General features: G+C 38.9%; 1 protein-coding gene across 1 annotated transcript in view; it reads left to right on the forward strand.

Moving 5' to 3' along the window:
• The window catches only part of LOC139964230 (uncharacterized), an 87,999-nt gene extending 75,938 nt beyond the window's left edge, over positions 1 to 12,061 (forward strand). Inside the window, exons 53-63 of the mRNA XM_071965676.1 lie at positions 323 to 438; positions 1,272 to 1,503; positions 2,651 to 2,782; positions 3,362 to 3,487; positions 4,461 to 4,594; positions 5,403 to 5,658; positions 6,368 to 6,446; positions 7,208 to 7,536; positions 7,924 to 8,318; positions 8,840 to 8,935; positions 10,521 to 12,061. Of these exons, the coding sequence (XP_071821777.1) occupies positions 323 to 438; positions 1,272 to 1,503; positions 2,651 to 2,782; positions 3,362 to 3,487; positions 4,461 to 4,594; positions 5,403 to 5,658; positions 6,368 to 6,446; positions 7,208 to 7,536; positions 7,924 to 8,318; positions 8,840 to 8,935; positions 10,521 to 10,631 (2,006 nt within the window). The 3' untranslated portion in view covers positions 10,632 to 12,061. The remainder of the gene's footprint in view (positions 1 to 322; positions 439 to 1,271; positions 1,504 to 2,650; positions 2,783 to 3,361; positions 3,488 to 4,460; positions 4,595 to 5,402; positions 5,659 to 6,367; positions 6,447 to 7,207; positions 7,537 to 7,923; positions 8,319 to 8,839; positions 8,936 to 10,520) is intronic.
• The last annotated feature ends 227 nt before the right edge of the window (positions 12,062 to 12,288 follow it).

Raw genomic sequence — 12,288 nt, forward strand, 5'->3', positions numbered from 1 at the left:
CCCCCCCCTTTATCCCTAATCGCTTTCTTCATCCCTTCCTCTTCCAATCCCCTCTTCTTATCCCTCCCCCTTCCTTTCCCACTATTTTCCTTCAGTCTGTGCACAAGTGATATTTACAAACTATATCACAGACATTAAGGTAGCACTCACTCAGCTGTTGCCAGATTCTTTAATCACATTTTTTTTTAAACATTTCAGATTTCAAAACTTCGATCTCCATTTTATCAAAGTGCTATCCCAGATGGCTTCCATCTGTGAAAGCTTTACTTAGTTTCAAAAAAGCCTTATTTTTGTTAATCTTTTTGCAATTTTGTTTTTCCAGCTGCCAGGTCATTTTCTATTGCGGCTGTGTTCAGTGACATTAAAGGGATAGTGGTGTTGAGAGGTCTTTACACAGATATGTTCCAGTCTGAGAGTAAACCAATGCTACAGGCAGATGTGAGTATAGTATTTCAAAGTTAATAGGCATCGATGATGCCAAATGTAATATCAGCTTTGACTAGTGTGCTATTACATAGTCTCATATGGTTTCATTATTCCAAACTTTATATAGCCCTCGCTTATTCATGTAATGTCGTATGCAGTAATGCTTTACCTAATACTACAGCAAATTACACAATAAAAGTGAGATCGTACAAGGTGTGTCTTTAATTTCTTCCTTTTTTGTTTAATTCCATTTTTATGTATATAGATTGCTAGATATGTTGTGTATATATATGGAGTGGGGGATTTAGTAATGGAAATTTGCTTGATCATATCTGGGTTTTCCCATGTTATGGAATATTCACTAATTTCAGTTTCCAACTGAGCTTTCAACATTTGAACCTTCAGGACGCTGAGTTTATTAAGTGTTTATCAAGTTTATAAAGTGTTTATATAGTGTTTATATAGCGTTTATATAGAGTTTATATAGAGTTTATAAAGTTTATAAATATTTGATGGTTTGGTTGATAAATCTAGTAATCGTGATATATCTATATACATAGTGGAGATTACAATTGTCTTTAATACTCTAGGCTGTACCTTTTGAAGTCTACTAAAATGCTCCAAACAGAAGAATTTGAGGAGATCGATACTGATGGATTCATTTGGAGGATACTTAATTGGTCGTCTTCAAATAATTGTCTGTATCATCATCAAAGACGATTATAGTTGGTCTTTTGTTATCCTTCAGAGGAATTTTTCGGAGCAATATAAAAAGATTTAAACTCAAAATAAAATAAAACTCAACCAAATATCCATCTTTTTTTTATTGTATTTTCAATTTCCAGCTGGTCGCTTTGTTCAATGCAAGTTCGCTAACCGATTTTCTTGGAGTCACCATACGAGGATGTACCCTCGTGGAGGGCGGTGCAAATGTTCAGTTCACCGTTGACTTGCTGCAGAACACGAACACTACCGAGCAGGAAGTATCCCTTGCATTTTCTGATGGTTTAGTTGACGACAGAATTGTGGCACCGGACAGTATCCTCGACTTTAATACCATCGTAATCGGTGAACCAAGTAAGTGTAGTCACCTCACCTCATTACATAATATGATGCTACATTACAAACCAGGGGGGAGGGGGGTGGGGCGGGGAAGGAGGAGGAGAGGGAAGGGGCTTATTGTCTCGAGCTGTTGGCTATATCTTAATTAGCAAAATATTAGCAGTAATCTTCATAAATGGAAGAGGGACCACCAATCTTGTTACCTGGTAATATTTATCCTCGAAAATAATTATATTCACAAATAATCGTTTTTCGTTTATATGGATTTACTTAAAACTGCTAGTACGAAAATGCAAGAGCCGCAGCAGGAATCACTTTTGAAATGTTAATGGAAGAGTACGGTGGCATGCGAGTATGATTTTCACCAGCTTGAGTACTTACTCAGGTAGATTTTCAGGTAGATTTCCTCTATGTAGGACCTGCTTTTGTATGGTTTTGAGTACATGACAAGTAAGCACAAGTACAAATAGCATGTCATCTTTCACCGGTGATTAATATATATTTATTTCAGTATGTACAAATATATATAACATAAAAGTAGACACGAAAGTAGAAATTACTCAGCACTGCAAACAGTTCAAGTATTGGAAATATTTTTGCAAAAAGTGCAGGGAGACTTAATAATTGACAGAAGCAGTGCTTATCAAACGGTCAAGGAAAGAGAAACAAAAGAATGACACAGACAGAAACAGTCTTCATCCCAACCACACCCCTCCCCTCCACTCCTCTCCCCTCCTCTCCCCTCCTCTTTCCTCCTCTCTCTTCCTCTCCCCTTCTCTCCCCTCCTCCCCTCTCCTCTCCCCTCCCATGGCAATCTTCTGTGGCTGTAGCAGTACTGACCGAGCTTGGTGACAATATAGACTACCCACATCAGGTGTAATCATCTTTCTCATGAATAATCTACTACCAGTAGCAAATAATTTTAGATTTGTTTACTCTTTGCTTATACCTGTCTTCACACAATTACTGTAAACATGCTATAAAGTGGTTTGTAGTGGTATGTGGTAAACTTTGAGCAAATCCATGAGGGCTTTTCTTGTACAGGCAGCATACGCTAGAAGTGAAATAGTCTGATAATGATACTACATTGCATCCCCACGCCTACCTCTACTCTCTCAATAATAGGGTTATAGTAATTGCCACTTTTTCCTTCTTCTCGCAGTTATGAATCCATGTGAGGAACAGACAGATGACTGTGTGAACAATGCAATGTGTACCTTCCTTGGTACGAGCAACAACTATACCTGTGATTGTAACGATGGCTTCATGGGTGACGGTTTCATCTCCTGCAGTGGTAAGATTGCAGACCATGCACTTGTCTGTGAATTGATCTGTAAATATTTGAAGCATTTCTGTCGTGAGTGTGTGTACATTTCAGGTTTCATCTCCTGCAGTGGTAAGATTGCAGACCATGCACTTGTCTGTGAATTGATCTGTCAATGTTTGAAGCATTTCTGTGGTGAGTGTGTGTGCATTTCAAGTTTCATCTCCTGATGTGGTAAGATTGCAGACCATGCACTTGTTTGTGAATTGATCTGTCAATGTTTGAAGCATTTCTGTCGTGAGTGTGTGTACATTTCAGGTTTCATCTCCTGCAGTGGTAAGATTGCAGACCATGCATTTGTCTGTCAATTGAGGCATTTCTGTCATGTGTGTTTGTGTGCATTTCAGAAATTGAAGATTTTAGTTACCAAATTTTCAACAATTATCATCTTGGCACCAAGTTTCCTTATATTGTTTTTGATCTATTCTATTCTATTCTTTATTCTTTTTCTATTTTGTTCTATTTTTATTTTGTTCTATTTCTATTTTGTTCTATTGTATTCTATTTTATTCTATATTATTCTATATTCTATTCTATTCCATTCTACAGACATCAACGAATGTGATAGTGATCCTTGTACCGAAGAGGGTGAGGCGTGCATGAACACGGTCGGAAGCTTCACCTGTGAATGCAGACAAGAAGCTGGCTACTTCAGGGATGGTGTCATGTGTGTCTGTAAGTGTTGTAACCGGTTGTTGAATGCCATATCATCATCATCGATATCAGTGAATCTATGCTATGACTTAGAATGAAGAATTTATTTGATGTTAGATACACTTAGAGAGGAACATCACTTCACTATATAACTGATCAAAAGACAGAAATGTCCTTTGAAGAAGAAACTCAACCTGAGATGGCTAAGATGTAGATGGGTGTTGAAGAGAGGGTGGCCAGGGGGGGGGGGTGGGGAAGGGACGGGAGAGGTGAGAAATGAACACTTCAACTTTTGTTTATTATTGAAGTTATTAGGGAAGCTGATCTCAGGAAAATTGGGAATGGTCAAATAAAGTTCATAAGGGTTGAACTAGTCTACCAGAATGAAATTTGTTTGAGTAACATTGTAGGAACTGTGTTATGTAGAGTCATAAATAGTCAACTACTGAACAGAAAGCTGTTGGTGAATAAGTCTTGTGGTGGCTTTTTTTATATAAAATTCCATGTTAGGGCTGCCTATAGCATTGTAAACTAACTGGTGAATGCCTGGGTATAGTATATGTCTGTTACTGAGCAGTCATTTTAGTTTACACTCAAAAGTTAAACATATATTCAGCACCATATGTTCAGCAATGCCTTCAATTCAAGCCTGTAGCCATTCCCAGGAACAGGGATGGTGCCGCCACCCATCTCCCTCCCTCCCCTTCCCCCCGCCCATCTGAGTCACTATGTGTGCAACTTCCAGGGCAGAAGTATTGTGCCCCTCCTTAAAATGTTGGTGCCCCCTCAAGACTTCCTGGCTATTGTATGTACTGGCCTGCTGCAACCACTGTAGGTACTATTCTCTTAGTATAGAGCTTGATCTTAAACAAATTTGAAAGCGTGTGTATTAAGTAACCTTTTATTCTTTCTGTCAGTTATTCTCTGTGCAGATGGCATTTTGTTTACAGATTGTATAATTTTTTTTTTTCATTTGGTTTGATATCTTTTTCAGTATACAAAGGGTACCAGGGTCAGTTCACTATACTGGAAGTTAATAATGTCGCGGAGGATGCTGAGTTTTCAGATGTTTACTACGATTCTACATCGTTGGATTTCAAAATTCTGGAAAATCGGGTCTGCGGAAGTGTAAGGCTTTTATAGTAATTTTGTTTTTGGAAAGATGCATCATATCGCTGATCCAAGGGGGCAACAGGGAACCATAGGGGGTTGATGGGGATTCATAGAGGGAATGGTGAACCATAGGGGCAGTGGAAACCATAGGGGCAACAGGCAACAATAGGGGCAACAGGGAGCCACAGGGGGCGATTGGGAACCATAGTAGCAACGGGGAATTACAGGTGCAATGGTTGATCCACAGGGGGCAATGGGGAACCATAGGGGGCGATGGGGAACCATAGGTGGTGATGGGGACCTGTAGGGGGGATGGGGAGCTATAGGGGGCGATGGTGAACCATAGGTGCAGTGGGGAACCACGGGGAAACAGACAATGGACAGTAATCTGTGTTTTTTCTTGGATCGATGTCACAGAAGATGTCCAAAATATTTTTTTAGTATACTTTTTATTCAGGATAAAAGATGGTGAGCTATGTTATACAGTGAGTGTATCACATACACAGAACATGAACTGCAGGCCTGTTTCTATTTACATTGTAAATCCAAACTTTCTGTTTGGTATAAACTTTCTATATACTGTAAGATGATGGCAATAGGTGACCAAACAATTTGACTAGCAAGCCAAATCTATAAGAAAACCAAACAGTTCCTTATATCTATGAATGTACATTTCAGGGCAAGCTATAGAAATTCCTAGAAAATGCAACTTGATACAAGAATATTGATACAAGTATATGATATTGATACAAGTATCTGATATTGATACAAGTATATGATAATGATACAAGTATATGATCTTGTTGGTTTTTACTTTTCGCAGGTACGATACTCATACATATTGGAACCGACACTGCAGCCCTACTTGGTGGATTGTTACGTCAACAGTTTTAGCCCCGGTAGCATCCAGGCAATATGGACGGTTGTGTTTGAGTTAGATGCTTCTACCACTGCGACAGCTCTGGAAACTATCCTTCTAGGGAGCATATTAGATGAGCAGAATGGAGATGGAGTCCTCATCAGTGGGACAGAAACCCTAGGAAACCTGACCCTCTTGGTGGCAGCCATCGATGTGGACTGTGAGTTATCATACATAGTCACTTTCACTTTCAAATTTACAGCCCTAATCTTTTCAAAGGCTTTTCCTTTTATCCCTTGCTCCAAAATTAATTCCATCCAGTCAGAGAATTAGTGAACGAATTGTGACGATTTTAATTTCAAACTGATGGAAGTGCGTAAAGAATAAAGCAATGTAAAAACAAATTATTAAAGAAAAATGTAGCCATTGCTTCATGTAAGTCTATGTTTTTTTTTCTTTTAAATTTGTATGTTTTCAAGACTAGCTAGTTTAAAAACTTCTTACAACTTCTTCTACTTCTTCAAGTGCAATAGTAGAATGAATGAATTCATCAAGTCAATGTTTTGATTGGTTTTTGATTTGTCTTCGAAAGGTTTTGATAGCTTCATTAATGTATGCGTGCCATTAAACTTAACATGAATTCTATATGCATTCTAAGAAACTCCTTTTGTCTTTTAAACTGTAGGCACAAAATTAATTTTAATTTGAAATACATTGTAGACTGTTTGCTATCAGTGCAGGTCTTTACCACTGGGGGAGGGGGATGGGTGGGGGGGGAAATATTTCTGACATTCATGTTTCCAAAAACAATATATTGAAAACCAGAATAGCTATACTGAAACATTTCTGGAATGCTCCCTTTAGAGCAAACTTGAGTTAGAAAAAATGTTGTAATATTTTTTCTTTCTGTTTGTCCTTTGCTGTTGCAGATATTGTTGTTGAGTGTCCTGATGGTTACTGCTTCAATGGTGCTTCTTGTTCTGTAATTCTGGGATCCTATGTATGTAGGTAAGTTAAGGAACTGGTATCTGTATTGTTTATAGTATGTGGTTACTATGGTCATGAACTTTCCCCAAGTAGAATGCTACTACTAAATGCTACGATACTAGAAAACTTATGACCACTATGACTGTAGGTGTAAAGTCAAGGAACTGGTGCATATGGAATTAATTTAGTGATACTAAGGTCATGGACTATCCCCAAAGTACATAAAGCTTCAATGCTAGATATCTATGATTGTAATTCAAAGGGAACCGGTATGCGTAGAGTACTAGTGTTATACTAGGATCATGTACTTTCCCCAAGTAGGATGTTTCTAAATGAAGTGTAATGGGATCCTAGCTGTGACTCTAGGTAGGTTTTAAGGAATTGATGACTTTAAGTAGGGTCAGTTTGATGACATAACCCCCCCCCTCCCCCCGCCACCAAGGACACAAAAGCTACAATCTTAAGATACTATTACTGTGGGTGAAGTCGAAGAAATGAAGAGTTCTTGTAGTGAAAGCGTGTGGTGCTAGGGTCATGAACTTTCCCCAAGTAATTGCTATAGTAACAGGTTCTTGTGACTGTAGGTTAGTCAAGGAAATTGCTATATATGTACATAAATGACCTATATATGACCTTGGGTCATACACTTTTAACAAGTGAACTAACTCCCAAAAGGGAGAAAAAGAAAGATTTAACTGAAATTCTGAGATTTTATAAGTGAGCGCCGAAAGCAGAAACTTTCATCAACCCGACGACATCACTGTATCTTCCGTCTGTTTTAGTTGTCCTGATGGATTCTACGGAAACCAGTGCGAGCTGGAAGCTACCACTGTGGTCACCACAGAGGGAACCACTGTGGTCACCACAGAGGGAACCACGGAGGGAACCACGGAGGGAACCACAGAGGGAACCACGGAGGTCTCTACAGTCGTAACCACAGAGTCTACCACAGTGATGACTACTACTACCATCACACCATTGACGACGGATGGAGAAGAGATAACTACGGACGGAAATTTGACCCGGGATGCCACCACAAGGGAAGATCTAGGGGCCAACGTAACCGAGAGGGTATATCCCACAAGACCACCGGTCACCCCTGAACCTGATGGTGAGTACAACAGTGATCGCCGTACTCTCCTCCCAAGGGTTAAGATTTCATACAGGTCCAGAAATTCTTTAGTAAATCCTTCCTGCCTTTTCAAGACATCTACATCTTACATGTTCCTGTTTACAATGTCTGATTCGTGAGTACTTTAGCCGAGTGAAAGATTCCTCACCAGTTATAGACGGGTCGAACACGAGTGGAATGATTTTACTTCAGTCACAAACTAGATTTGACTGGCTGTCCTCCCTCAAGACCCCTGCCCCTACGGACCCCTGCCACCACAGACCCCGGCCCCCACAGACCCCTGCTCTGTTAATTGTCAGCTATCAAACTGCATGACATGCTTCGGCATTACATTTCAGTTTGGGGATATTTTTATATTTTTTACAGATGAACTGAGCATCTTGGAACTGGTGCTGATCATTGTTGGAGGTGCTTCAGTTCTATTCCTAGTCCTCATCTGCTGCTTCTGCTGTTGCATATTTGTCTCGCAACGTCGACCCCAAGGGCCGCCGTTGGCAGGTTACCCGCCTCCTCAGGCCAGCAACTACTACCGGCCGGATCCTCGCGTGCTCTACAACATGCCCATCGGTCAGCGCACCACTCGGGAATCTGCCTACGGGATACGGGGCCCGTACTACGAAGACGAATACAGCGACGACGACACCTTCGATACCCGCTCTTCCGATAGCTTCCCACGCCCCGACACCAGGGACAGCTTCCGTGAAAGAGAAAATAGACTGAGGCACTTGGCTCAAGTCATCACCCAGTCTCCATATCTTAATGTGAGCACTATGATATTTATTTTTTCTAACGTTGTTAGTTTACACCTTTTCGTTAAATCTAGGCATTACACCGAGAACATTTTCTTTGCTATCACGTTAGAATTGACTAATCGACCACTACGCTAGAGAAGTTTGAATTCTTAGTTTCTAATATTGAGCTAGTTTAGAACAATGACACACATTATTTCCAGTGTGCCCCCCATCTTCCGACCATACTCCCGTCCAAATATTTTTTTCTGAAAAGATTTTGTAGTGTTGTTTTACTTCCAAGGACACGGTGAGTAGGTCTGTCCATTACATCTATTATTAACTTTCTCTGCTACTGCTGTGCTTGTCTTGTTCGTACGTGGTTCATGTACTTGCGATTTATGTTTCAGATTGTGTGTATCTTTGGTTAAATACTGGCCAAGACAACATATACAAAGCAACGTGCAGTGGTAAGCCCCGTCACGAAAAAAGAGAAGAGATTTTGATTGTTTAAATATCATGATGTGTCATTCCTCTCTGTCGTTTTCTTGCAGGAGCATATGAGAGATAGGACTTCCAGAGCTGATGGGAGAGGTCCATCTACATCTCGACAATTCTTGAGGCCCTATATGGCATCAGGTCATCAAGGGGTATGTATATGGTTCTATTCATCTTCTCATGGCATGGATACAACATATTCTGTAATGGATATGACCAGCCAGGCATCAGAGAATAATTTTAGTGTTTAGACTCATTTTCAGTGTTAATTTGTGGAATTGAGTTTATAGTCAATATAGCAAATTTAATTTAGCATTTATGTCCTGTGTACTACAAAATATGCATCTTTTCCCTTTGTGTAGCAGTTTTATCATCTTGTGTAGCTTTTTGTGTAAGCATATATCTTGCATATCATCTTGTGTAAGCATATCTTGCATAGCTCCTGTTTAAGCATATCTTGCATAGCATCTTGAGTAAGCATATCTTGCATAGCATCCTGTTTAAAGTTGAAGGTTTACAGTCTTGTATGAGGCTAATGCCTCCTCACATGACTTTACAACTTAACCCTTGGTCATTGGTAACTTGTCACACCCACACACCAAAGTGTGCACAATTCAATCAGTCTCTCCTGGGGCACCACAGTGCACCACAACCACGTGTCCCCCGAGGGACTTCCCATAGGGTGCTGCCACAAACCGGCGCACACAACTATATTTACAAGTTACCTCACAAGTCCCCATTTATACACCTGGGTGAAGAGAGGCAATGGAGATAAAGTGCCTTGCCCAAGGACACAACGCAATGATCTGGCCAGGACTCAAACCTGCAATCCTAAGATCACAAGTCCACTGCCTTAACCACTTGACCACAACGCTCCCTCCTTTTTAAGCATATCTTGCATAGCATCTTGTTTAAGCATATCTTGCATAGCATCTTGTGTAATGATACCTTGCATAGCATCTTGTGTAAGCATATCTTGTGTAGCCTATGGGGTAAGGATACCTTGCATAGCATTTTGTGTAAGCATATCTTGCATAGCATCTTGTGTAAGCATATCTTGCATAGCATTTTGTGTAAGCATATCTTGCACAGCATCTTGTGTAATGATACCTTGCATAGCATCTTGTGTAAGCATATCTTGTGTAGCCTATTGTGTAAAGCATATCTTGCATAACAATTGCAAAGCACTTTTGCTTCACTCTAGCAGATAAGATGAGAGATGATTTGGATCAAAGAAATTTCAGGATTTTTTTACCCCCCCCCCCCCCAGATCCTTCCAGCCTTTGTAAAATAAGTCCCTGTATAGATACATTATTTGGTTTTGTTTGGTTAAACTGTGGACAGTTAACTATACAATGACCTTTTGATTTTGATTCAAAGAATTTTGATAATCTCTCCAAAAAAAATGTGAAACCTTAATCAGGTCAAGAAAAGAAGTTAGTTGTTTGACAGTGAATAATATATTGGATAGGTCAGGAAGGCTGTTGGTTTAGAAAGCATTTCTCTTTGAAATAATTCAAATAAATGGAAACAAAGCCGTCCAAACCATTGTTTTGATACTGCACTATTATTATTACTATTATCTTTGCTCATCGTATATGTTGTTTAATTTTTTTCTGCTTCCCCTTCTTTCTTGAGTTCCCTCCATTTCTCCATCCCTCCATTTTTACTATTTTTGTCGACGATGATCTTGTTGATTATCAGTAACATGCTCGACTTTTCTCCTCTCGCCTACAGTTTGAAGAGCAACCGCACCAAAACCCTTTTTACACCAATGCATCGGGCATGGCTTCCGCCCCACCTAACCCAGGACAACAGCATTTTAACCCGCACAACCAATATTACTGAGACATTCACTGGTTCATTTTTTTTTAACATTTTTTTTTTAATTTATTGACCACATAGCAGCTATATGTGACCATTTTAACATATTTCAATATTGCTATTTACTGTTATCAATAAGCAAAGGTCCATGGTAGATATCACGTTTAGCATTTTAGAATTGTAAGAATATGTCAGAGGTTGCCCGCTTTTCTTTTTTACCCCTTTTTTTTTGTAAATTACGCATCCTGTCGTAAGAAGATGCTTAGATAGTTTGGTGATTAATTCATCTCTAGGCCGTTAATCATTCTGTTGGGTTTTGTCAATGTCTAATAGACTTATTCCTTGATCTTTCAAACCGTGTCTTCTAGCTCCACCCTTTCCCCTTTTTTTCTTTCTTCAAGCTAGGCATTGAACATTGATTGAATTCTTGTATTTCCAGACAATTTTTATTAATAATGTGGATGTGTTTACGACACTGATATTTGAATGAAAAACTATATATTACTCTACCATTTTTTTTACCATGGACAAACATTTTATAGAATTCTTAATCTGGTATTTTTAAAATATTAACAACTTGCACTTTTTTTCGTCCGTTTGTCTTCCTTTCATTTACGAAAGTCTCAAATTGTCCTTCACTTATTCAAAAACCTGTCTTTCGTTAGTCACTCATTTATAAATTGAATATACAAAGCTGCAAATTATTTTAAACAACTGTTTGAAAATCAAACTTGGTAACCATCTAACCATCTCATGAGTTGGCTAGTCTACACAAATCTGTCATTTGCCATTTCCATTGTGGCTAAAGATAAGCTATAATTACATACTTAATTTTATTGGGGGAGGCGGGGGTTGTTTTTGACAGAGATGAACAAAGTATGCTGGAGCTGGAGTTAGCTGTAAATGTGAAATGGCTTCAAACTGCGACCAGATTTGTTTCATTCACCTATTAGTTCTGACCTTGATAAAATGCTATACAGAAAGTGACCCCTTCCAACCCATACCAGTAATAGAAAACGAACTATAATTGTCTGTGTCAATTACTCCTAACGATGATTGACCACAACGGTATCAAAATACAACACTGGCTATACTTCGTATTTTATAAAATAATTAAATAAATAAATTTATTAAATAAATGAGTAACTAAATAAAACTGAATACAGATTTAGATGTGTTGAGCTATAGTAGCTAGGTTACTTAATTACCAAGATTAAAATTAATGCAATATTGTATTGTGTGAGTTTAATAAAAAAAAAATCATCTATTTTTTTATATGCACAACTTTAAAAATCATCTTATCACTGGTATGTTAAGCATTTTTAACTGTCATATTTAATCAATATTATTTTTTGGGTGGTTTCTATATGCAGCTAATTTAGTCATTCACTGTTTCTCAATCGTTTTATAAGGGAAAAATGAATAAACATTGACTGACTTATTGATTAAACTTATTTTGGTTGTGTGTGTCAGTGTTTTTTTGTGAATTTGTTTTTGCTTCACTAGAATCGCTGGACATCAAACTCTGACATCCCACTGACCACTCCCCTACCCACTGACCACTTCCCTACCCTTCCCCTCCCAGTCCATAGTAAAACGTTAAATTATTCGCCATTTTCTATCGCTCATTGTCTACGTGATAGAGGCCTAGGTAGTATGGCCTAACTTTAGGCTACCACCG

The sequence above is a fragment of the Apostichopus japonicus genome, chromosome 22 (assembly GCF_037975245.1).
Source record: "Apostichopus japonicus isolate 1M-3 chromosome 22, ASM3797524v1, whole genome shotgun sequence".
NCBI classification, from domain to species: Eukaryota; Metazoa; Echinodermata; class Holothuroidea; order Aspidochirotida; family Stichopodidae; genus Apostichopus; species Apostichopus japonicus.